Source organism: Pelophylax lessonae (genome assembly GCF_965119305.1).
Source record: "Pelophylax lessonae genome assembly, chromosome: 2".
Lineage (NCBI taxonomy): Eukaryota > Metazoa > Chordata > Amphibia > Anura > Ranidae > Pelophylax > Pelophylax lessonae.
This window is the reverse complement of record NC_138769.1, coordinates 286,218,351-286,245,345: the sequence shown is the minus strand read 5'-3', so window position 1 is coordinate 286,245,345 and position 26,995 is coordinate 286,218,351. Positions and strand designations below refer to the sequence as shown.

Genomic DNA, 26,995 nt, shown 5'->3' with positions numbered 1-26,995 from the left:
ATCATATTTTCTATTCCGCTATTCAATTAAAACCTTTGGGGATCAATTAAATTGCGTGATAGTCTGTGTCGGTACGTGTGAGATCCACCTTTCCAAGTTTTTGGGGTTCACCTCATACTTCTGAAGATTTGAGGGTGCTGCCTGTTCCATACTCCTCCTCCTACTGCTCAACCATCCTTTTAGGGGTACAAACAATAGTAATTGGGGCCTAGTGTGGTGGTGTACGTGTGAGATACATACACTTTCTTTTTGATCATATTTTCTATTCCGCTATTCAATTAAAACCTTTGGGGATCAATTAAATTGCGTGATAGTCTGTGTCGGTACGTGTGAGATCCACCTTTCCAAGTTTTTGGGGTTCATCTCATACTTCTGAAGATTTGAGGGTGCTGCCTGTTCCATACTCATCCTCCTACTGCTCAACCATCCTTTTAGGGGTACAAACAATAGTAATTGGGGCCTAGTGTGGTGGTGTACGTGTGAGATACATACACTTTCTTTTTGATCATATTTTCTATTCCGCTATTCAATTAAAACCTTTGGGGATCAATTAAATTGCGTGATAGTCTGTGTCGGTACGTGTGAGATCCACCTTTCCAAGTTTTTGGGGTTCATCTCATACTTCTGAAGATTTGAGGGTGCTGCCTGTTCCATACTCCTCCTCCTACTGCTCAACCATCCTTTTAGGGGTACAAACAATAGTAATTGGGGCCTAGTGTGGTGGTGTACGTGTGAGATACATACACTTTCTTTTTGATCATATTTTCTATTCCGCTATTCAATTAAAACCTTTGGGGATCAATTAAATTGCGTGATAGTCTGTGTCGGTACGTGTGAGATCCACCTTTCCAAGTTTTTGGGGTTCATCTCATACTTCTGAAGATTTGAGGGTGCTGCCTGTTCCATACTCCTTCTCCTACTGCTCAACCATCCTTTTAGGGGTACAAACAATAGTAATTGGGGCCTAGTGTGGTTGTGTACGTGTGAGATACATACACTTTTTTGGATCATATTTCCTATTCCGCTATTCCATAAAAACCTTTGAGGATCAATTGAATTGCGGGATAGTCTGTGTCGGTACGTGTGAGATCCACCTTACCAAGTTTTTGAGGTTCATCTCATACTTCTGAAGATTTGAGGGTGCTGTCTGTTCCATACTCCTCCTACTCCTCGTCCATCCTTTTAGGGGTAGAAACAATAGTAATTGGGGCCTAGTGTGGTTGTGTACATGTGAGATACATACACTTTTTTGGATCATATTTCCTATTCCGCAATTCAATAAAAACCTTTCTAGGGCAAGATCTTAAATTACAGAAATATGAGGAGACCGTCAAATAAGGGCCGTGGCCTGGGTCGTGGTGCTGCTGGTAGAGCTCCTGTTGCAAGGAGAGGACGTGGTCGATCTGTGCCAGCTACACGCACAAGTGAAACACCTTCCTCAAGTGTGAGTAGGCGACAGAACCTGCATCAGTATTTGGTAGGGCATCATACGCCTCTAGAAGTGATGAGGCCAGAACAAGTGGAGGCGATAGTAGATTGGTTTGCTGCTGACAGTGCCTCCAGTTCCTTCACATTGTCTCCCACCCAGTCTACTGCAGAAAGGTCACAGTTGGCACCTGCAGCCGATGTCCAACCGTCTTTCACCTCACCCTTGCAAATCAGGCAAGCAGTCTGAGCCCCAAGCCATACAGCAGTCTCTTCTTCTTTTTGATGACTCTGTCAGCAGGGTTTCCCAGGGCCATCCACCTAGCCCTGCCCCAGAAGTGGAAGAGATTGAGTGCAGCGATGCCCAACCACTTATTTCTCAAGATGAGTACATGCAAGGACCATCGCAGCACGTCTCCGATGATGACGAAACGCAGGTGCCAACTGCTGCGGCATTGTGGAGACCGACAAGGAGGGCAGGGGTGAAGACTGGGTGGAAGATGATGTGGAGGATGATGAGGTCCTCGACCCCACATGGAATGAACGTCATGCAGGTGACCTGAGTAGTTTGGAGGAAGAGGCGGTGGTCGCACAGAGCCACCAGCACAGCAGAAGAGGGAGCAGGGTGCAGAAGCGGAGCGGCCGTGCCCTAGACACTACGCCCGCTACTGCCCAACGCAGCAAGGGAACGAGCGCACCAAAGTCAGCTCAAAGGAGTTCTCTAGCGTGGAAGTTCTTTAGAAAATGTGCTGATGACAGGACACGAGTGGTTTGCACCCTGTGCAATCAGAGCTTGAATCGAGGCATGAACCTTCTCAACCTGAGCACAACCTGCATGATCAGGCATCTAAGTGCAAAGCACGAGCTGCAGTGGAGTACACACCTTCAAAACCAAGAAAGGTCTCTGGCTCATCCTGCTTCCTCTTCTGCTGCAGTCTCGGCCGCTCCAGCCACATCTGTAGTGATACCGGCACCTGCCACCCCGCAAACAGACGATCTGTCAGCAACACCACCACCTGGGTCACCAACAACCATCTCCACAATGTCCCGTGGAAGCGTTCAGCTTTCCATCTCCCAAACACTTGAGAGGAAGAGGAAGTACCCCCCTACCCACCCGCGATCCCTGGCCCTGAATGCCAGCATTTCAAAATTATTGGCCTTTGAAATGCTGTCATTCCGTCTGGTGGAGACGCACAGTTTTAAAAACCTTATGTCGGTGGCTGTCCCACAGTACGTCGTGCCCAGCCGCCACTACTTTTCCAGGCAAGCCATCCCTTCCCTGCACAACCAAGTGGGGGAAAAAATCAGGTGTGCACTGCGCAACGCCATCTGTGCCAAGGTCCACCTAACTACCAATACGTGGACCAGTAAGCACGGTCAGGGGCGTTATATCTCCCTAACGGCACACTGGGTAAATGCAGTGGCGGATGGGCCTGAGGCGGATAGCAATTTGGCGCATGTCCTTCCACCACCGAGGATTGCAGGGCGCTTCAGTTTGCCTCCTGTTCCTAACTCCTCCTACTCCGCTTCCTCATCCTCTACCGCCTCCTCATCCGGACAGCGTAACACCTTCACCACCAACTTCAGCACGGCCAGGGGTAAACGACAGCAGGCAGTTTTACAACTTGCCTGTTTGGGGGACAAACCACACACCGCACAGGAGTTGTGGAGGAGCATGGAACAGCAGACAAATGAGTGGTTGCTGCCAGCGAGCCTCAAGCCCGGCCTGGGCGAAATCTCATAGCAGCTCTGGGCCTAGCCGGTTTGACGCACATCCCTTGCCTGGCGCATGTGCTGAATTTGGTGGTGCAGAGGTTCCTTAAAAACTACCCCGATATGTCAGAGCTGCTGCAGAAAGTGCGGGCCGTTTGTGCGCACTTTCGGCGTTCTCACCCTGCTGCTGCTCGCCTGGCAGCGCTGCAGCGTAACTTCGGCCTTCCCGCTCACCGCCTCATATGTGACGTGCCCACAAGGTGGAACTCCACCTTGCACATGCTGGAAAGACTGTGCGAACAGCAGCAGGCCATAGTGGAGTTTCAGCTGCAGCACGCACGCGTGAGTCGCTCTGCGGAACAGCACCACTTCACCACCAATAACTGGGCCTCCATGCGAGACCTGTGTGCCTTGTTGCACTGTTTTGAGTACTCCACCAACATGGCCAGTGGCAATGACGCCGTTCTCAGCTTAACTATCCCACTTCAATGCCTCCTTGAAAAAACAATTTGGGCGATGATGGAAGAGGATGTGGCACAGGATGAGGAGGAGGAGGAGGATGAAGAGGTAACATTTCCAAGGCTTTCAGGGCAGTCATTCACAAGGGGCTCCGAGGGTGTGTTCCTGCACACACAAACGCCAGGGACACAATTGTCCAGCAGGGGCACAGTTCTGGAGGATGAGGAGGATGAGGAGGAGGAGGAGCTGGAGGAGGAGATGGAACCATGTTCACAGCAGGGTGGCACCCAGGTCAGCTCATGGCCATCACTCTGGTGCGTGGCTGGGGGGATACAGAGGACACGGACGATACACCTCCCACAGAGGACAGCCTTTCGTTGCCTCTGGGCAGCCTGGCACACATGAGCGATTACATGCTGCAGTGTCTCCACAACGACCGCTGAGTTGCCCACATTCTAACTTGTGCTGATTACTGGGTGGCCACGCTGCTGGATCCCCGTTACAAGGACAACGTACCGTCCTTAATTCACTCACTGGAGCGCGATCGCAAGACGCGCGAGTACAAGCGCACGCTGGTAGACGCCATGCTGCTGGCATTCCCATCTGACAGCGGGGCCGCAGTGGAAGCACAAGGCAGAGGAGGAGGAGGAGGAGGTCGCCAACGCAACCAGGGCACCGCCAGCACCTCAGAAGGCAGGGTTAGCATGGCCGAAATGTGGAAAAGCTTTGTCAGCACGCCACAACAAACAGCAGCACCAGCAGCTCAGATGGAACGTCTTAGCAGGAGGCAGCATTTTACCAACATGGTGGAGCAGTATGTGTGCACACGCCTACATGTAGTGAATGACGGGTCTGCCCCCTTCAACTTCTGGGTCTCCAAATTGGGTACATGGCCTGAGCTTGCCCTTTACGCCTTGGAGGTGCTGGCGTGCCCTGCAGCCAGTGTATTATCTGAACGGGTATTTAGCACGGCTGGGGGTGTTATAACAGACAAGCGCAGCCGCCTGTCCAGAGACAATGTGGACAAGCTCACGTTCATTAAAATGAACCAGGCATGGATCCCACGGGACTTTTCCGTACCTTATGCAGAATAGCAATGGATACCGACCTTACCCACCCATTGTTCCATTTTTGCTCTTTCTCACTCTTTTGAGGTGTACCCTCATTTAAAATTTGTGAAAAGAAGCAGTGTTGGCTACCTCGTCCTCCTCCTCAGGGCCAGATTAACATAGGGGCTATTGGAGCTGCAGCTCCAGGCCCCTACCTTTTATATCGGCCCCGGGTTGGCCATATTCACTGTTACCGCTCTTCTGTCACTTGTAAACACAGAAGTCTGGCTTCTATGCTCGCTTCCCCAGAGGCAGCACCCTCAGAACCTCCCCACACAGCGCGAAGGCCGGACAAGGAGGGATAGTTTCCGATGCATGGATGTGTTTATGGGCTTCAGAGACAGCATCCCATGTTGAATTAGGCATGCATGGCTGCACCCTTCCTCCTCTGGGTGCATGCCAAGGCACGGCCCTTAAGGCCCTTCAAAATCCTCAGCACCAAGCCCATGATGCTCTTAATCCGGCCCTGGTCCTCCTCCACCGCCGATTCCACCTACACCGCCCATAGGTGTGCGCAGCCTATTGCATTAAGGTGTGCACCCCAAAGTTGAAATACACATGCATGTGTTTGCCTACAGGTACATGGCCCCGATACATTACTCTCCCTGCTGGCAAAGAGAAATAGAGCAGAGCAGGTCCGAGGGAGATCTTTCCCATCTCCTCACTGGCAATGCTATGTGCCCTAGGTCATTAGGGTGTGCCCAGGCACACCTGGCACACCCTGTGCGCATGCCTATGTCACCGCCACATCCACCACCACCTCAACCTCCCTCCTACTCCATATGGGCCTCGTCCTTCAGAGATGAAGAACATTGTTTTATTTTTCTGTTTTTTTTGTTGTTTTAAGTTATTTCCCTATCCACATTTGTTTGCAGAGCACTTGCCATGCTCTTAATTACGTTTTGCTGCCATTTGCAGCACTCTAGCCCTTTCCTTTGGTGTTTTAGAGCCATTTTAGTGCCTTAAAGTTCGGGTCCCCATTGACTTTAATGGGGTTCGGTGTCCGGGAAAAGTTCGGTAAAAGTCCGGGACACGGACCCGGACTTTTTTTTAAAGTTCGGCCGAACCCGTCGAACACGGACATCTAGGTGTCCGCTCAACCCTACTTATTAACCATAAATAAATAAATACACTGTTATATTCAGAGCAGTATAAATATTCTGACGTAATGAAGTATGAGCGCGAGATATTATTATTAAATATTCTTACATATAATGGAGGCACTGCTGAGATAATTATTGATTTTTTACAGTACAGCGCTCTATGCCAATCATAAATATTGATCATGTGACATAATCAATAACTTAAAAAAAAATATTTTTTTTTTTGGGGAATTTTTTTTTATTAATTGTGAATGTGATAGAAATGCTTTAAAAATGTCTACAGCAGGTAATGTTCACGCTGCCAACTCTGGCAAAGTGTAAGTCCCTAGTGGTAATGCCACAACCCCATTAGATTTGGCACAGATCATAAATGTGTGGAAACACCTCTCTGAGTCTGAAATGGTGGAAAATGTAAATGCTGGTTAGAGTCATATATCAAAATCCTTAGACGTCGGGCCAAATATGGGCATCTGACATGGGTAGAGGAAAACCTGTATGTATGAACTCACCAATAAGCTTATCTAACACCAAAGACCTCAGGAAGTGTGATCACATACTTTTTGGTCATGGCTAATCTTACTGTATCTTTATGAGGAACTGCACCAGAAGGCTCAGCAAAAAGGAATTAGTAAAGTTCCAATCTCAACTCCAACTAAATGAGAGAATGAGATAAGGAACCTCCTTGAGCAGGTGAAAGTAACCTCTATTGGGACACATAAGTTAAGAGAATGTAGCGTGAAACTGCAAAATAAAGTAGAGCTGTGGCAGAAGTCTTATCAAGAAAGCTGTAATAAAAGCAATCATGTGAAAGAGAAATGTAAATGATTAATGCAATAATTAGGAATTTTTAAGCAAGGAAAAATGTTTTTCTAGCCAAAGTTGCCGAGTAATCAGCAGTGGAAAAAAAAAATGTAACAGTTTAAGTCAGAACAGGAACTCATAAGTAAATACATAGGAGAGTTCCAAAAGGTCATGATGTCCATGCATAAGGGTAATGCTTAATTAGTCCTGCATTTAAATGAAATAATTTTTCATAGACCCAGGTATGACTCCCAGTCTGATGGTCATGACCCAGACAAAGGGGGGGAGTCAGGCAGAGAGTCCATGTCATACCCCAGCCATATTCCTAATATAGGAGGGCAGAAATTGGGCAGCCATGCATATATAGGTATGAGTCATATCAGGTCACTGCAAAAAGACTAGCACCCCTAAAAAGATACCATGCACCTCCAGAATTACAAAGTTTTAAAAAAGAGTACTGTCCTGATTTTTGTTAATAAAAAGGTCCTTAAACATTACTGATCATCTTGAGGCCTATGAAAACAACTTTCTGGGTTGTGCCTGCAGGATGTAATTTAAAATTCAGCCCACACAAAAACTTACTGCTGCTAGAGTTGTTATCTACAATTTAAAATGTACACAGCACCAAGCCCCATTGAGATTTTTTTCTGCTGTACTCAAAAGTGCCTAACACCCTTCAATGAAGGAGCCTGAGTACAATCACCCGGAATTTAAATCCCTGTGCTTTGAGGCATTGCCCATGCACACAATAATAATAAGTTTGGCAAAGGAGCAAGATATGCCACCTAGGCCCCAGGGGGACACCGGATACCTTAAGGAGGACACCGGACATCCCATTAACAAGGGGGGGACACCCACAAATAAATAGGGATTTGCCCCATCTTAGGGTTCCCCAAAATCCTCTGGAAAATTAAGTGACATATAGGCCCAGACCTCACGCCAGAACCAAGCAACTGGTTCTGATGGGGATCTGTCCCATCTGTCTGAACCCGAGAGACATAGGCACCGCAGAAGGCTGGGCCAATAATCCAATTCTGTAAAGGTTTTCAGCAGAGTAGAAGCCAAGTTGGATCAGATGATCACTTGGTTCACTCAGGGCACTGCAGCCTTGAATTAAAACAAGTCCTCTTTAGGAACAAATCCTGTGGCCAGCCAAGGGCCACAAAATCCTTAAATGCCCAAATAGCAAGGAATTAAAGGGATACACTGAATAGAGGCAAAGGATACAGAGGTTCTAACACCATTTTATTCCCAGATCACAGCATTGAGGATCCTGAAATCCATGCCAGGTGATCTTGGTTGTTAGATACTAACTACCCTCCTATTTTTCAGTGGTCACTTCATCCCTCTGAATTAAACAGGTCACTTAAAGCGGACATATTTTGAAAAATCGCCAATGACGGTGATACCAAGGAGGATCAAACCCTAATGACGTAATGAAGTCAAGAGGTTAAAGGTTGTATACGGTAACCAAGAAGGAATCCTCAATGCCAGGTAGTTTGTTGCCTACAATAAATTGCATTGATGCCCTAAAGGGGGAGATATTATATATTTTTTTTCCTAAGTAGTAGGTAAATTTTTAACAAATATTGTATCACTGTACAATTGTTCAATGCCTAGTATCCATGGCGATAAATACATCACCATGTTAATAAGCCCCAGAAGTCAGTCGCCCTAGGAAAGGTCGCATACATAGTCTTACTTTCCCTGGTGGTCAGATAAAAGACTGATCACATGGTGGTCTAAAGGAGAACTCTGAGAAAGCTTAGGGTACCAACATCGCATTGAAATGTCAATTGATAAGAATGTATTTTCATACTATATGTTTCATCTAATAGGAAGAGATTAACCTTCCATGCCAGGTTGTTGATTGGTACAGACGATGATGTTTGCCAAAGACACAGCGATCGGATGGGTCATCTCTCCTTAGAGCCCAGCTCAGGATGGAACCCCTCATTGAATTGGGTCCTTCTTCAGGAATCATGCTGTGAGACGCCCCAGATACTTGTTGACGGAGAGGAAGATTTGTTTCTACAGATCTTTGAGCATTTGATACGAGGAAATCCATTGAGAGAAACCGCACTACCTCCTGTTTTCAATTGAAGGAGATGTGAGAATGGTGCATTGCACATGTGAGCAAACCTCAGTCTAGGTGTATGACACTCTAGACCATGCTAAAACCATTCATTATCCAACCAACATCCAAGGTTGAATGTCCAAACAGATTTCTCGGATTCCTGATTGCCAACATTGTTTTACTGTGCTTTGAATGGTAGTTGCTAATGCCATTGCAGCAGTTAATTTCTGTCTCCATCAAGACTTTACAAACTGGAGATGCAGATTTCAAGGAACATTTGAGTTTCTTTACCAGGAGATCAGAATTTAAAGAGACTAACAAGGAACAGTTTGTGACATAGCTAACACTAGCAAAGTCGCTACGAACTGACATTTTGAACTGATTTTTTTTTATTTTTCTTTTCTCATTTTTTTTACCGCTTTACTTAAAAGTTATGAACAATTCCCAATATAAACTATGTGTAACGTTCATGCGTTTTTGTTAATGGATGGATTTTCAGCTGCAGAATTATCACACTCAGTAGCCTTGTAGAGATACTGTTGAATAAACCTATCCAACTCTCAGGACTTCATCACGGTGTACAGCCTGTTATGCAATATACATATACTCAATCAGATGTTTTAGTGGAGGGATAGAACATATGAGAATGTATAGATGAGAGACAGGTTGTATGGTGATTACTAGGAGTAATATTAGGAGAGTTGCAGGTGATGGTAAAGCAGATAGGTTCTGATGTCTAGTATAGTGCAGATGGTAAGAGGACACAGATGGAGTATACTTAGACAGAGTAACCTAGTGCAAGGATAGTTGAAGGTAGTCCCAAGAGCTAACAGTCTATTCAGATGGTATGGAATAGATAGATAGATAGTCCTGGTAATTGCAGTAGATGACAGTAGGAGATTGGTTAGTAAGGAATCCCCTGTGGGGTACTTATCACTTAGATAGGTTAGTAGTAACAATGTCCATAGATAGAGAGGTGATCCCATAGTGAGATACGGATCAGCGGCGAGGTTCCGGCGTCAGTTCAGCAAAGGAAATGTCAGCAGCTCCGACTTCACAGGAGAAGTTGCGGTGAACATGTGGTTTGAACGAGCGATGAGTGAGAGAAAGCCGGCGATTGAAATAGCCGCTCATAGCGGCGCTCGGCAATGATGTCATCCAGTCTTAAAGGTATATGCGTCTCTTGTTACACAAGATGGGACGCAATTAGCAAAGGAGAAATATGGAACAAGGGTACCAGAGGTACCAGAACATTACACTATGCTCTTAAAAAAAGAGGACAATACATTTTTTTTCTTTTACTACTCCTTCTAAAAGCTTTCTCCCCAGGTATGGCTAAGTTGCTCACTTGCCTACTGGGAAGAAAGGGGGGGGGATATGTCGGGATTATTGGGGGTTATTAATTAACTAATAGAATAAAAATGATTTTAAAAGCCATGTATATTCAGTCATATAAGATTCTGAACAGGACAGGATCCATCTTGTTCAGGGTGAAACAAAGTTCATATATGTACTTGTTAAACAAAATGTCTCTTACAAGCTTACAAGACAGAATAGAATTTAAACAGAGGTCTTTGTATCTATGTAATCGTAAATAAGATCCCTTTAGACATCTCTATCAGATAAGGACAATTAGCGAGACACCATACTAGTCTAGCTTGTAATCTTATCTGTATATAACAATAGACAATGGCTCAGTGTTCTTCATCAGACATTTAAAATATAAATGTTAAAGACATCATTATGTGTGAGAAGATATTAGCCATAATTATGTCATTATATTATGTAAGGCATATACATATATATTTAGGAATGTTATATCACATTTTGGGTTTATTATTCTTACAGTAGTAACCTTACTTAGACTTAAGACTAGAGTGAATACTAATTAGTTCATTTTAAGGTATGTGGTAGGAGTGTTTATATAAGAATTGCTTTAGACTAGGCTAAGAGTTCAGAGGTATCATAAATTCTTCCAAACCTAGACTAGATGTCTGACAGCCTTTGGCATGGTCAAATAATTAATGGATCTTCACTAGCTAGAGGTGAATAAGGTCATCAGATAACAAAATGTTTTAATTATGTTAAATACAAAATTTAATGAACGGTACGATACTGCCCTCTATAGACAAAGTACCAGGTGCAGTCTTGGTATAGAGATATTTCCAATGTAAGAAATATTATATTGTATTAAAAATATTATTATTGAAATGGTTTACCAGATCCAATAATTGCCAGAGAATGATGGAGATACAGATGGACATTTATGTATGTACTGGGAGTCTGGACAAAGTTTTATGTTGTGTTTTATGATTACTCTTACATATAGAGAAATCATCCTTTAATTTTATTATACCAAGTATTGGGTTAATTATCAAAAGAGGTGTGTCTCTGACCTCACCAGTTTAGGTATAGAATATCCTAACCAATGGAGATAATGTTTCATCCCTCTGGGTTTTACTTATGGTAATTTTAATAGCCCTTTGTTCTTACCATATAAAAGACCAACCCAGATGAGAGACATGACATTACATTGCCCAACATACAATACACTTACATCACACACACACACTACTACATACATCTATAGACTCATCCAGACATACTCCATCTTGTCCACATCATTCATCTGAAACTTGGAGGAAACTCCTCCCTCACTGGCATCCATCTTAGGACTCTGGTAACGACCAATTGAAGCTAGCGGCCATCTTACGTGTGGTAAATATGCCTTGCTGTATTATTTGATTTTATTCAATATTGTTTATTCCTTCCTTATATGTTTTATATTGCATATTTTAGGGGTAATAAGATTACAATCCCAGCCGTATAAACCATAGTAGATTTTTCTCTAAAAAGCTGATTTGTTTTTATACATTTTATTAATATCAGATTTAGCGCATTATTGCGAATTTAGTCTTCCGTTTTGCATGGCTTATTCTCACTCCATCTGCAGTGGAATGACTTTCGGCCGTGTGATTCGCAGACAATTGTAGTCTGTTGATATAGAACATTTACCTATGGTTTGTGCTTTACCTGGAGAGATGGTAATCTTGCTTTCGTTTTACTTTCACTTTGTTTCAGTTTCACTTTCATTATTGAGCTAAACATCACATTGCATTGATTGTTTGAAGTTAGTATTTTATGTAGAGTTATTTCTTTGTGTCACTTCCTGTTTGATCATATATTGTGTTTACATGTCTTGAGAATAAATATTTTATATATATTCCATACTGTAGACTGTACTCACTAAGATTGGTATATGCTTTTAAAAAGAAATTAATCAATTAAAAAGAATTCACGACAAATTGATTTATGGCATAAGTGGAGATTCTCCTTCCGCACAGATCTTTGCTTATTAACCATAAATAAATACACTGTTATATTCAGAGCAGTAAAAATATTCTGACATAATGAAGTACGAGCGCGAGATATTATTATTAAATATTCTTACATATTATTTGTTCATCTATTAAATCTAATGCTACACTAAGCTGGCGCCGCTCTCTCCTGCTTTCAGCAACTCATAAAAGCCTGTGCTAATGCTGAAGCTTCTAAAATTCAGGTAGCTTTCGCCCAAAAGAAATCAGAGATGGAAGCTGAAGCTGTATGCCAAAAAGCAGAGATGGAAGCTGAAGCTGCACACCAGAAAGCAGAGATGGAAGCTGAAGCTGCACACCAGAAAGCAGAGATGGAAGCTGAAGCTGCACACCAGAAAGCAGAAATGGAAGCTGGAGTTGCACGCCAGAAAGCAGAAATTGAAGTTTTGGAAAAACAATGTGAGCATGCCACAGCCATGGCAAGGTTAAGGGTTTTAGAACAAGCCAATATTGAAAGCGAAAGAGACAACAGTTGGAGATACTCAGTTGTTTATTATGCCTCAGATTCTTCACATACCTCTCCAGAACTTCAACTCCCTATCACTGCAGCCAAAGCACTTAACCAAAGTCTCTTCTCTGCACCTACTGTACCTCAAGACAATTTGCCTTTATATCTTCCAGTACATCAGACTGCAGCTTCTCAGCAAGCAGCAGACACTGTTATGCATATAATAGACTGTCCACCTTACTTTGGCACTAACGAAGTACCTCCTAGAAAGTGCACTATTCCACAGCTACAAACCAACAGGTCAGTGAACTTTAACCTCCCTGGCGGTATGATTCTTTCGGATTTTAGGTGCTGAAAGCGGTACCATTATTTTGAATGTAATTCTTAAGAATGAGCAGCCCATACCAACTATTTACATATGATTTTTTTTTTACTGTGCTTTCTTCTTTATAACATCTCGGGTATGATAAATTTTGAAACACAAAATCATAAATTATAATATAATAAAAAACTATAAATAAGTTAAAGTATGTATGTATTTATGTATATATATATATATATATATATATATATATATATATATATATACATACATACATACATTATATATATATATATATATATATATATATATATATATATATATATATACATACATAAAAAGTATAGTAAAACTGCAGGAAAGGGCACTGGGGGGCAATCTAGTGTGTTTGGTGTGTTTTACATTTGAATTTGCTGCTGGTTCCACCCCATGCCCAAAGTGATGTCGCAGGAGACGGAAGCCGGGCTCACAGAGGATCTGCCGCCACACACCGCCGGGATACATCGCTGGATCCCGGTGACAAGGTAAGTAACCCCTCTATGAGGATCCAGCGATCTTTCTAGCAGTACCCCGAGTGTGGCTCGGGGGTTACGGCTTTTGGCACTGAAATTTAGCCCCAAGCCACACTCGGGAATACCGCTAGGAAGGTTAAGCCAGTTCCAGCATTGAACGCCTTAGCACCAACATATGTTCCCAAGTCACTCAACGTCAATACACCAGCCATCACAACTAACTCTGTTCCACCTGCAGTCATGCACACAAAGATTGAAAACGCAGACAGGTCACAGTTTGCTAAATACATGCTCCTCAGAGAGCTCACTAAGACAAGCCTCACCAAGTTTTGATAACAAGCCTGAAAATTACAGAGGCTGGAAATCCACCTTTATGACTACAATGAGTGACCTAGACATCAATGCCACAGAGGAATTAGATCTGCTCATCAGATGGCTAGGTCCCCAGTCTACTGAACACATCAAAAGGCTCAAAGTAGTTCATATTGACAACCCTGCTGCAGGCCCTAATGCTGCTTGGGACATACTTGAACGTACCTTTGGCAGCCCAGAGGCCATTGAAGATACCTTATTCAAAAGGTTGCAAAGCTTCCCAAAGATTTCTTCTAGAGACAATCAAAAGTTTTAAGAACTTAGCAATGTTCTATTAGAGCTTCAACTTGCTAAAGCTGACATCAACTTACCTGGTCTCGGTTACCTTGACACGCCCTGTGGCATAACCCTTATTGTTCTCAAGCTATCACATGGCATTCAAGAAAAATGGGCAGCGCTTGGATCAAAGTATGAGGAAAAACAACAAGTTGCTTTCCTCCTTTTTCTGACTTCTGAGAGTTCATCAAAAGAATTGCAGACACTAATAATGACCCAAGTTACTCCTATGGTGACTGTAACCCTCTCAGTTCACCCACCCTAAGACATACGAACGCACGTATGACACACAGAGACCATAGAGGTCCAGTGTCAGTGAAAAGGACTAATGTTCTACCTGTGCCTGTTACAGTTCTTGAAAAGACTGATCAAAACAAGAAAATTGAGAACCCAAATTACCAATGACCGATGCATAATAAACCACATCCACTTAAGAAATGTATTGGCTTCAGAAAGAAAACCCTACAAGAACGTAAGGAACTTTTGAAGGAATTTGGAGTTTGCTACAAATGCTGCGCCTCCACAAAACACTTTGCAAAGGACTGTAAAGCGATCATCAAATGTACAGAGTGTGACAGTAATGACCACATGCAAGCTCTTCACCAATCTCCGCACAACTCTACTATGTTCATAAACAATCTTCCTGAGGCAAAGCAAAGCGGGGAGCACACAGATCAAACAGCACCTTCCACCTCAGTGTTCTCTACATGTACAGAAGTCTGTGGAGAAGGATTTTGTGACAACTTCTCTGCAAAGATATGCTTGGTTCGTATATACCCCAAAGGTCAACCTGAAAAGGCCATAAGACTGTATACTATTCTGGATGATCAGAGTAACAGATCTCTTGCAAGAACACAGTTTTGTGAACTGTTGAACATAACAGGAGATGCTCTACCTTATACTCTAAGCACTTGTCCCGGCACTACAGAAGTCTCAGGTAGGAGAGCCAGTGGTTTTGTTGTTGCTCCTCTGAATGACAATATGGAAATATTCTTGTCCACTATCACTGTGTGCAACCAGATTCCAAGCAACAAAGAGGAGATCCCTACTTCTGAAGCTGCCTTTCACCATCCTCACTTGAAGAACATAGACGACCAAATACCAGTCCACTACGAAAGTACGAATATCCTGCTGTTACTGGGCCGGGACATCTTAAGGGTGCACAAAGTTCATCATTAAATTAACGGTCCACATGATGCACCATATGTCTGGATCTAGGCTGATTCATCATAGGCAATGTCTGCCGAGACAAAGGCAGAAGGTCTTACCTCAGTCTCTTCCTTTAAAACACACATCTTGTCTAACGGACAAACTACTTGTTCTGCACAACAATCCCATCAATATAATGTGAAAGAAAGACTGTTTGAAAAAGGTGCACAACAGTACATCATACAAGACGATAAGAAAGCTCTTAATTTCTGGGATGACAACATTGGCAACACAGTGTTCGAGGTAACCAGTAAAGACAATGAGTTGGCAGCTACCATGGAAGACACAGAATTCTTGAAAATCATCAGTGAAGATTTCTTGAAAATCATCAGTGAAGATTTCTACCAAGATGATTCCAACAGTTGGGTAGCACCTCCTACCATTTTGTACTCCAAGGAAGAGACTACCAAAAAACAGAGAACATACAGAATCACGGTTTGTTTCTTTAAAGCGCAGTTTGAACCAGAAGCCTGACATGAAAAAGCACTTTGTGGACTTTATGCAGAAGGTGTTTGAGAGAGATCATGCTGAGCCTGCACCTCCTCTTAAGGAAGTAGAAGAATATTGGTACCTACCATGCTTTGGCATCTACCATCCTCGCAAGCCCGATCAGATTAGGGTGGTCTTTGACTCAAGTGCTTGTCATTAAGGTGTCTCCCTCAATGACAATCTTCTCACTGGGCCTATTCGGAACAACAATCTTATAGGAGTTTTACTTCGCTTCAGACAAGAGGCAATTGCTGTTATGGCTGACATTCAGCAAATGTTCCACTGTTTCATCGTCCGTGAAGAATACAAAAACTTCCTCAGGTTCAGATGGTACCGCAATAATGATGTCAATGATGAAGTCAGACTACCAGATGAAGGTAAATGTTTTTGGTAACAGTCCTTCTCCTGCAGTAGCATTTTATGGACTGAGGAAAGCAGCTCAAGAGGGTGAGAAGGAATTTGGATCTGATGCACAACACTTTGTCCAAAGGATTTTCTATGTAGACAACAGACTAAAATCTCTGTGTCAGGGAATCCCTGTAAGACGTCTGGCGCATGGATATGCACATGCGCAGGCTATTTCCAGAGGAATAGCTAATATAGCGTTCGCACGCATGCAGGAGTGCGCAAGCGCACGCGATCACGCACAACAGCTCTTGGTGCCAGACGGGCTATTTAACCACTTGCGGACCGCTCACGTTGAGGGTACTGCGGCAAAGTGGCTTGTTATCGTCCAAAGTGGCTTGTTATCGTGGCTCGTTCCCGCTGTATTCAGACACAGCGGGAGTCGGCTAGGGGAGGAGCGGCCGCTCTTCCTTGATCATCTGGGATCGAGTGTGGAAATCTGCCCACTTGTGTAAACAAAGTGGGCAAATCTCCTATGTGACAGACAGTCAAAGATTACAGGATTCAGCATAGCTGAACCTGCAATCTGTGTCTGTGTCACACAATCCCCTTCCCCCACAGACATCAGTAAGCATGAGGCATACATTTAACCCTTCATCACCAATAAAGTTAACCTCTTCCCTGCCAGTGCCATTATTACAGTAACAGTGCATATTTATAGCACTGATTACTGTAGTAATGTCACTGGTACCCCCAAAAGTGTCAAAAATGTCAGTTAGGAGTCTGATCTGTCCGCCGCAATGTCGCAGTCCCGCAAAAAAAATCGCAAAAAAATAAACAATACAAATGACAAATCTTTCCCGTAGTTAGTAAACGCGATAACTTTTGCGCAAACCAATCAAAATACGCTTATTGTAAAAAATTTTACCAAAAATATGTAGCAGAAAACAAATTGGCCTAAAATGTTAAAAAATGGTGATTTTTACATTTTTTTTGGGAATGTTATTTATCAGAATGTAAAAAAATATTGTTTTTTCTTTTTCAAAAGTGTCGCTCTTTTTTTCAAAAATTAAAAATCGCACAGGTGTTCAAATACCACCAAAAGAAAGCTCTATTTGTGGGGAAAAAAGGACATAAATTAAATTTGGGTACAGCGTCGCATGACCGCGCAATTGTCCGTTAATTTGGGTACAGCGTCGCATGACCGCGCAATTGTCAAGCGCACAGCTCACCTCGTTGTAGAATGTTAAGAGATTGGTTTGACAAGAACGCCCATTTGTAAACCCGTGCTGATTACTGCTGATGATGTTTTTGTCTTTAGCAAACTCTATGATATAGTCCCTTATCAACCCCTCCAGAAGTTTACATACTATCGATGTCAGACTGACAGGCCTATAATTTCCCGGGACATGCCTCTGCCCTTTTTGAATATCGGTAGCACGTTAGCTTTCCTCCAATCCCCTGGTACATTTCCTGTCATAATACTGTCAGCAAAGGTCAGGAACAGTGGTCTAGATATAATCTTACTAAGTTCTTTGAGTACTCTCGGATGTACGCCATCCGGGCCTGGTGATTTATTTGTGTTAATTTTATCCAGCCTTTCCCTGATTTCACACTCTGTTAGCCATAGCGGCAAGTCCTGTGTATTACTACTAACCATATAGTCGTGGTCAGTGTACCCCTCCTTTTCCTGTGTAAAGACTAACGAGAAAAAAGCGTTCAGCACTGTTGCTTTTTCAGTGTCCTCTGTAACCATCCTCCCATCATCGTTAATTATGTGTGCAATATGCTCTGCCCTAGTTTTTTTGCTGTTGATATATTAAAAAGAATTTCTTTGGGTTCTTTTTACTATCCTCCGCTATTTGTCTCTCAAAGTTGATTTTAGCCATTTTGATTTCGTATTTACTTTTCTTATTTGCCTCCTTGTATTGCTCGAAAGCCGATAATGTGCCCTCTGATTTAAATTTCTTGAAGGCCATTTTTTTCCCCCTAATAAGTTTTTTAACATTACGGTTTAGCCAGCCAGGTTTGGCTTTGTCTCTTCTAAATTTATTTCCCATAGGAATGCACTGCGAGGTGCATTTGTTTAATATGTTCCTAAAGCATTCCCATTTTTCCTCTGTGGTCAGTGTTCCTAAGGTTTGGTCCCAGTTTACCCTTTCCATCATTGAGCACAATTTGGGAAATTTGCCCTTCTGAAGTTTAGGGTTCTTATGTTCCCCACTTGCCTTGTTATATTGTTATATACGCTAAATGTGATCATCCTGTGATTGCTAGAGCCCAGGTTGTCCTGGACTCCTACCTCCAAGATTAGGTCTGGGTCATTAGTGATTAATAGATCCAGGACTGCATTTTCTCTAGTAGGAGAATCCACCAACTGAGACATGTAGTTGTCCTGTAAGATTTCCATTAATAGACGGGCCTTCTGTGAGTGTGTAGTCCCCTCTTCCCAGTCAATGTCGGGATAATTGCAATCCCCCAATATGATGACTGATCCCAGTTTTGCCACTTTACCCAACAGTGATATAAATTTCTGCTCTACCTCCTCCCTTTGGTTGGGTGGTCTATAGCAAACCCCCACAATTACTTTTCCCTTTTCTTCTTCCCTATGGAGTTCTACCCACACGGATTCTAACTCCATGCTCATCCCTTCCATAATATCACTAGTTTCTATCACCCTTACATTATTCTTGACATAGAGACATACCCCTCCCCCTCTGTTTCCTACCCTGTCCTTCCGGTACACCGAATACCCTTGGATATTGGCCAGCCAGTCATGTGAGGGGTCGAACCGAGTTTCCGTTATTCCCACAAGGTCTATGTCCTCCTCATGTACTAACATTTCCAACTCATCCATTTTATTAGCTAGGCTCCTGGCATTTGCATATACCCCTCTTAGTTTTGTGGAAGTTGATAGTGAATGGTGATTATTTTTATTCCTGTTTGGTCTGAGGTTTTCCGGCACAGACCCCCCCAATTGACGTTATGGAACTACTGTCGCTGCTGACTATAATACTGCCTTCTGTCCTTTGCTTCCTCCTGACTGACTCTACTTCTGAGCCCTCCCCCCGTCTCCTAGTTTAAAAGCCCCTCCAACTTGGTGGCCATCTTTCTCCCCAAAAGAGCTGTACCATCCCCATTAAGGTGCAGCCCATTCATACTAAAGAGCGGGTAGCCGACTGAGAAGTCAGCCCAGTTCTCCAGGAACCCAAACCCCTCCTTCCTACACCAATTCCTCAGCCACTTGTTAAGTTCCCTAATCTCCTTCTGCCTCTCCTGTGTGGCTCGAGGTACCGGCAGTATTTCAGAGAAAGCCACCTTGGAGGTCCTATTCCTCAATCTATTCCCTAAGTCCCTGAAATCGTTCTTTAGGATCCTCCACCTTCCTCTTACTTGGTCATTAGTGCCCACATGCACCATGACCTTCATCCCCAGACCCCCGCCCATTAATCTGTCTACCCGATCTGCGATGTGCCAAACTCGAGCGCCCGGTAAACAACATACTGTCCGGCTACCGCAATCTTTTCGACAGATTTCCCTCTCTGTCCTCTTGATGATTGAGTCCCCCACTACCACAACCTGTCTAACCTTTCCTGAATCTCGGCCCCCCTTCTTCCTAGAGCCGCCACTCCCCTGGCAGCTGGGGGAGGGCGCCTGCTCCAGCACTGCCACCCCTGAGCTGATATCCCCCTCAACCTACAACTTGGCAAATTTGTTAGGGTGTACCAACTCAGGACTGGCCTCCCTGGCACTCTTCCCTCTACCCTTCCTAACGGTCACCCAACTGCCTACCTTGGATGCCTGCATCTCCTCTACTCCTCCCACCTTTATGCTGGCCCCTGCCAGCGCCTGATGGGTAATGTCCAAGCTCCTTTCCAGGTTGTTGATGCCATGCAGTGTAGCCACTATGTCTTCTAGATCCAGGATCTGGGCTTCCAGAGAAACAAGTCGCACACATCTTGCACAGCAGTATTCACCCTCGATTGGTTCATTAAGGAACGCATACATGGAGCAAGAAGTGCACTGAGTGGTATCCCCAATCCTGTCGGACATTATTACCCTCTACTCTATGGGGATAATTAGTAACGACCTGCTATTCCTTACCTACTCTACCTCTATCTCCCCTGGTACTAAACCTGGGGTACTCACCAGTCGCTAAGATACTCACCAGTCGCTAAGATACTCACCAGTCCTCCCAGGTACTCAGTCGCAGAGCACGGTCAGTCAGTCGCAGTCAGTCGCAGGGCACAGTCAGTCGCAGAGCACAGTCAGTCGCAGAGCACAGTCAGTAGCAGCCAGTCCTAGAGCACGGTCAGTCGCAGAGCACAGTCAGTCGCAGAGCACGGTCAGACAGTCACAGAGCACAGTCAGTCGCAGAGCACAGACAGTCGTAGCCAGTCGTAGAGCACAGTAATTCGCAGAGCCCAGTCAGTTGCAGAGAAAGTCAGTTCCAGTGCACGGTCAGTTGCAGAGCACAGTCAGTCAGTCGCAGTCAGTCGCAGGGCACAGTCAGTTGCAGAGCACAGTCAGTCGCAGAGCACAGTCAGTCGCAGAGCACAGTCAGTAGCAAACAGTCCTAGAGCATGGTCAGTCGCAGAGCACAGTCAGTCGCAGAGCACGGTCAGACAGTCACAGAACACAGTCAGTCGCAGCAAGTCACAGAGCACAGTCTGTCACAGCTAGTCGCAGAGCACAGTCAGTCACAGCAAATCGAAGAGCACAGTCTGTCGCAGAGCACGGTCAGTCGCAGAGCACAGTCAGTCACAGCCAGTTGTAGAGCACAGTCATTTTCAGAGCCCAGTCAGTTGCAGAGCAAGTCAGTCGCAGTGCACGGTCAGTTGCAGAGCACGGTCAGTCACAGAGCACGGTCATTCAGTCACAGAGCATGGTCAGTCGCAGAGCAAGGTCAGTTGCAGAGCATGGTCAGCCGCAGAGCACGGTCAGCCGCAGAGCCGGTCAGAAAGTTGGAGAGCACAGTCAGTCGCAGAGCACAGTCAGTCACAGAGCACGGTCAGACAGTTGCAGAGCACAGTCAGTCGCAGAGCACGGTCAGTCAGTCACAGATCACTATCAGTCGCAGAGCACAGTCACACAGCTCTCCCCCCCGCCTTGCTTGCAGCTGCTGCTGCCTCGCACACTGCCTCTGCTTCAGGGAATGGTCTCCTCCTCCTCTCCTCCTCCTCTGCTTCCGGGAACGCTCTCCTCCTCTCTCCACAGCGGTGTCCGTCCTCAACCGCCGCTCTCTGTCACCGGTCCCTAAGGTCCTCTGCACCCGCACCCGGCTTCCGGTTTTCCTAGTGCGACTCCCCCGCACGTGTCACCCACGGCTCTCCCTCCACACAGCTCTCTCGTTGCTTGCTGCTCGCAGCTGCTACACTGCTTCCGGGAACGCTCTCTCCTCCCTCATAACGTTCTCTCCTCCCTCATAACATGAGGATCAGAGAAATTTTTACTCGACCTGTAAATTCCATATCGTAATGTACAGTACAGGACACAGGCCATATTCCCTGAACTCTCCTTGTTACTCTTCATTACTTGCTAAAAAAACTGATGACTCACGGTGTGGGGTAGGTTTATAGAGGAGGCCCCCCAGGTGGGCGTGTCTGCAAACACTTGCAAGTGTCCAGTCACCTGAAGGTACAAGTCAATTAACCCATGGTGTATGAATAACATGCTTGTGTTCTGTACTGTACTCTAAGATGTGGAATTTACCTTGAGATAGCATTTTCCAGTCTTATTCTATAATACAGTGCAATGGTGACTGTATGCACAACCAAAATGAATAGCTTTTTTACCAGATTAGGCTGAAGTAGACTAATAACTGACTGGATTCAATTGATTACTATATTAGTACTCATTATATGCACACTTTGCACTGCGTTGAATACGTTTGTTTATTTGGGGTGTATGTTGGTTACCTTTTATTAGATAATTTCCTCCAATAAAATCTTTAACATTTTACATACATCTCTAAAACATGAATGCTTACCTGTGACTTTCCTCCAGCCCCATCCACTGCCAAAGTAACAGAAAGAGCACAGCAAATCACATGGATAAAGAAAAATGAACCAAAGAAGTTACTACAGCCGAGGGCCAACATTTCCTAAAAGAAAAAGTTTTGCTTATGTTCAATACAATTTTTTCAAAATTAATTATAATAGGGACACTAGTCATTAATGTCTAAAGTTATTGATAAATCAGAAATACTAAATACAGAAGGTGCAATGAAATTATGTTTAACTCATCCAACATTTTTTCTGGTTTTGTATTTCTACATAGGTTCTGTTAAAGTTATGGATCATATTTACTATGACAACTGATGTAAAAATTGTACTAATGTAGTATGATATGGGATTGGTGCAATTTTGTATACAAGTATGTAATGTGGTACTAACACACTTCAAGAGATGCACATTTATAGGGGAGTTGTGTATATATTTCATCTATCTTTTATAATTATGGTTTTAATTGCATAAACATTTGTATTATGTTTTAAAAATCATTGTGTCATCCTCTGTACCAGTAAAGTCTGTTCTTTTTTTCCATATCTGCAGTATGTTGGTATTATCTTTTTTTTAGTCTGTGGTACATAACTTTGGTAGAAATTAACTATTGTATTCAAAGAAAGAGGATAGGAAAGGCCGTTCTTGCATTTTCCCTCTTATGTATGTTTTTCTGCAGCCTTCCTTTGCACAATCTGAGACAATGAGGTAAATTTGGATGGCATTGGAAGATGACAAGGCTTTATCACTATGTTGAGCATACCGTGTATGAAATACTGTATCTTATGACATGTCAACTGTGCTGAGAATAGTTGCTCCACTTTGAAAGTCAACACACAGGCTTAGCGGTGGAGTACAGGGAGATTACATATATGACATTTTGAAAGACATGCCATACATGCCTGCATCCAAAATAGGTTGTCACCAATTTACCAATTACAAAGTTGGATATATAAGAATTCAAAGCAAACCTTTTTTCCCAAAAAATTGTAAATGCAACTCAGAGCTGTATAATAGATACCATAAGACTCATATTCCAGAAGCACAGATTTCTTTGTAAAGCTCCAAAAGGACTACAAAGATAATTTTTCTGCAGCCAAAGCGTAGTAAGGGACCTTCTGTCGCCAAATCACATAACTATGTGCTTAGTCTACTAACCTTGTTTAATTCATTATGAACCAAATACTATAGTTGGATTGCTAACTCTAACTTATAATGGAGACATTTAAACCTTTAAATAATTTATTTGCCCATGTGACAGAACGGTGCCAATTCTAAGGTACCTAGAGCTGCCATATGGGAGAAGGGAGTCAAATGCTATAGAAGTGCTGGTTGGTTCACTTCACTCCCAGGGACAGAAGTTGGGCAAACTGAGAGACTAAAAAAAAAGGTGAGTATATGCTCTTGTGGGTGGGTAGCTTGGGGGTATAAGTGACCCATTTCCCTTGCCTTGCAAGACCCTTTTAACAAAAGCTGTCTCCTTATCTCACAATCTGTTATATTGCTTTATTATATTCATTACAAGAGTAAATCATTCTTAGAAATGCTATCAGGATGTGATATCAGGATTTGGTAGGTAAAATGTAGCACCACTATCTAGGTCAGTAGGGGAAGTTTATTAAGAGGTCCACTTTCCAAATAAAGTTGAAACCTTTACAATAACAGAGTAAAGAACAACAATATGCAGTTACCTGTAACAATCAATCTTATTTAGGTTTTAGAAATTATGTGGAAGATAATTTGCATTGCAGTGGATTGACCATTTAATTTGCTAAAAAATGCCAAAGTACCCATGGGATGAGTTGGCCTATGAAACTGGAGAGATAATGTATTATATGGCCAGTCTTTGGAATTTGTCAATCTGTAGGGCCACAGACCATGCCCCATTATTATAATACATTTATGGGGTTGATCCCACTCCTTCCCTGCAGTCTTCTGGGACATGCCACAGGTCCACGAAAACTACAGGACTATTCGCAAAGCACATCGTGGCTAGTGCAGGTGCAGTGGGCATCCAGCTGTAAATCTTGCAAACTGTCACATCCGGGTGGCCACACTTAAGATGCTGGCGCCGGGAACCCATAGGCTAGTGAAAAACTAGCCCAGGTGAGGATGGCGCTGGATCCATAGAAAGGTAAGTGTCCTATTATTCAAAGTCAGCAGTTACAGGATTTGTAGTTGCTTACTTTTTATTTTTTTTATTACAGATTGGAGAACTGCTTTAAGCTTTGACAAAAAAAAAAAAAATAAAAAATCCTGGAAGCTTATTGGTTTCTGTGCAAAGATGAACCAAGTTTTGCACTCCCCAGTATTAGTAAATCAGCCACTATGCATCAAAGATTCTTGAACAGACTAATAATAAAGATTGGTACTGCAATAGTCTAACCTGGTTTGGGTCAACATCATAACCATGTCTTGCTCCTAAGGTCCTGCCCATGGCAAGGTTAATCACGTAGCCAACAATAGCTAGGGAGAATGCTGTGCCAATCATTTCTCCCCACTGACTGACTTGCGGTAAGGTAGGAGAAGGAAATCTGCAAGTTAGACAAGTATATTATTGTTACAACAGCTTTCACATGTTCATTTTAAAGGATAAGTTCACCTTTTGCAGCATGTTACACCCATATTTAGAGTGTAACATGTTACATGTTACTATGCAGCAGCTGACCTCGCCCCCTGAGCCCCCCTGTGACAGCGAGCGGGGGATCTTCTCCCTGTACCCACTGTCACATTTTAAAAACAGGCTCCACCCACACAGCCATGTCATTCATCAACAAGATCTGTGAAATAACTTTAGGTCCCATCTTCCACTGTGGCTGGTGGCTGGTGGCTTGTAGTCCTCAATGAACTACAAAAGCGCTAATCAATACCTTCCTAGTTCATTGACAGCTGTATTGAGTGGCTGCAGGAGCCTGGCCTTGCACCTGCAAATCACTGATCACAGGTGGAATGCTTTGCAAAATGCAGTGTAGAAAAATAATAAATACACATTTTTTTACCTACAAAATCATGTACATTTATTATTCTTTTTAAAAGGTGAACTTAGCCTTTATTTTTATTGGGTGTAATTTTAAATCTTTCTAAGGACATAGTATGAAATGAAATTTGACACAATAAATAAGAATAAATAATATAATTCATGTTTCATTATATTGAAGCTAAATGAACTAGAGTAATGCACTCTTTCATGCAGTATTTACCATTGCCTGTGTCCCTTTTAAAGCATTGGTGTAAATACATACTAGGACTAGGTATAAAGGCAAAAGGCACTAATGAGGGCAGGTCAGAACTTTATGTGCTCCATAGACTGTTTTAAATTATATATGTGCAACAATACACTTTTGCTCTGTACACTTTTGTGCATCCAGCTGTGCAATAGTAAACAACAATATGTTTCACAAAAATAATCCAAATACATATGCTTCAATATTTAAACATGTGAAACCTAAATAATATAACGTCTAACATGAGACATCCAAACGTGTATTGACTTCCTCCCATCTTTAATAGTTTTTTTCCCTAATGTGATTCGCAATGTGAAACAGCACTCACCAGAATATGGAGTGTGGATCACATTGGGAAGAGTATTCCTGAATTTTTAGGAAATACAGATTATTTGGATGTTTTAAAAGTTGTCAGCAGTATCAGCTTAAGTATTTTTATTCTTGACAGGTTTACGCTAATTTCAAAACTGACAATTCTAGAGGTCAGAGGGAAAAAAGCCATTACATTTGGTGCCAATTAGGACTGTTATCACATGCCTGAAATGCAGTACGCTTCCTGTACTGTCCTTTCCTGTCCTTTGCCCTTTTTGTGCCTATTGAGCCTGCATGACCTGGGCTCTTTATTTTTTTTTTTAGGCTTTCCTGTAACCTAAAAGTGATTGGTACTGAACCATTCCCCTTCTGCTCCACAGTCAAGGAGGTTGTTAGTACCCCTCTGGAGATGATATTCACAAGCTTGGTAGATCTGAACCACAAGGGAACGGTGTCTGATAGACTTGCTAGTTTAGGCTCAGCTCTTCTTTTTACTCTGACAGTTGCCCCTGCCCCCAGTCATCCTGCTTTTCCCTGGCTATTCTGCTGGAACATCTACCATGCAAGCTTCCTCTTTTCCATCAAAAAATAAAGTGCCACATTGTCAGATTTCATTGGCAAAATTTCTGGCCTTATCAAGGCCATGGACATTAGGTATTGCAGCTATGCCCACACAACTTCCCCTCCTGAATTGGTCTTTGATTTTGCCCTTGTTACCATGTTACCTTAGAAGGATGTGACAGTGGAGGGTGAGGAATAAGATCAGGATGATAGGTCTGTAGCATAGATTTCATCCAAACATAAGAATATCATAGCTACCCCTATTGAGGTTGTATGCTCCTGCTTAGCATTAGAGTAACCCAAGTCTTCTCACCCCAATGTATGAAGCATGGGGTCTCTTAAATTACCCAAATCATGTAAGAATGTCTCAGTCCACTCACTGGTATAACTAGTCTTGTTTGTGAACTGGCCTCACCAAGAGAAGATTTTTACACCTCCAATACACTTTTCTCAGCAGTATCCTTTTGAGTAGAGTTTCCTACAAAAGCAGGTGGTCTCTGTGGTAGATCCTGACACTTCTTGTCTTAACAAGACCCTCATGGCACACCTGCAGGGTAACCACGTGTTTGAAGATCTGGTGGATCTGGTAGATAAGAGGGTATAGACCCTTTTAAAGCTCTCTTATCCTTTTTGGGCCCCACCATGCAGACTGTAGTTGCCTCTGTTGCAGTCTGCCAAACAGCTGCTGTCTGGACTAAGTTCATGGCCTTCCACTTCCATGCCTTTATCAACAGTTTGTTAGACTTTTTACATATGGCCTTACATTTTTGCATGAATGGCTTGGTGAACACACTTTGATGAATCTCCAGGATGATCTTTCTATATCCAGATGTACAGGATCCATAAGCTTAAAGTGTTA

The 26,995-nt window shown here is 43.3% G+C and overlaps 1 protein-coding gene across 1 annotated transcript in view; it reads right to left on the bottom strand.

Annotated features, from left to right (window-relative positions):
* Positions 1–26,995, bottom strand: part of SLC26A9 (solute carrier family 26 member 9) — a 338,632-nt gene that overhangs the window by 245,517 nt on the left and 66,120 nt on the right. The window contains exons 8-9 of the mRNA XM_082244534.1: positions 24,426–24,573; positions 22,027–22,140 (exon numbers count right to left, since the gene is read on the bottom strand). Of these exons, the coding sequence (XP_082100660.1) occupies positions 22,027–22,140; positions 24,426–24,573 (262 nt within the window). The remainder of the gene's footprint in view (positions 1–22,026; positions 22,141–24,425; positions 24,574–26,995) is intronic.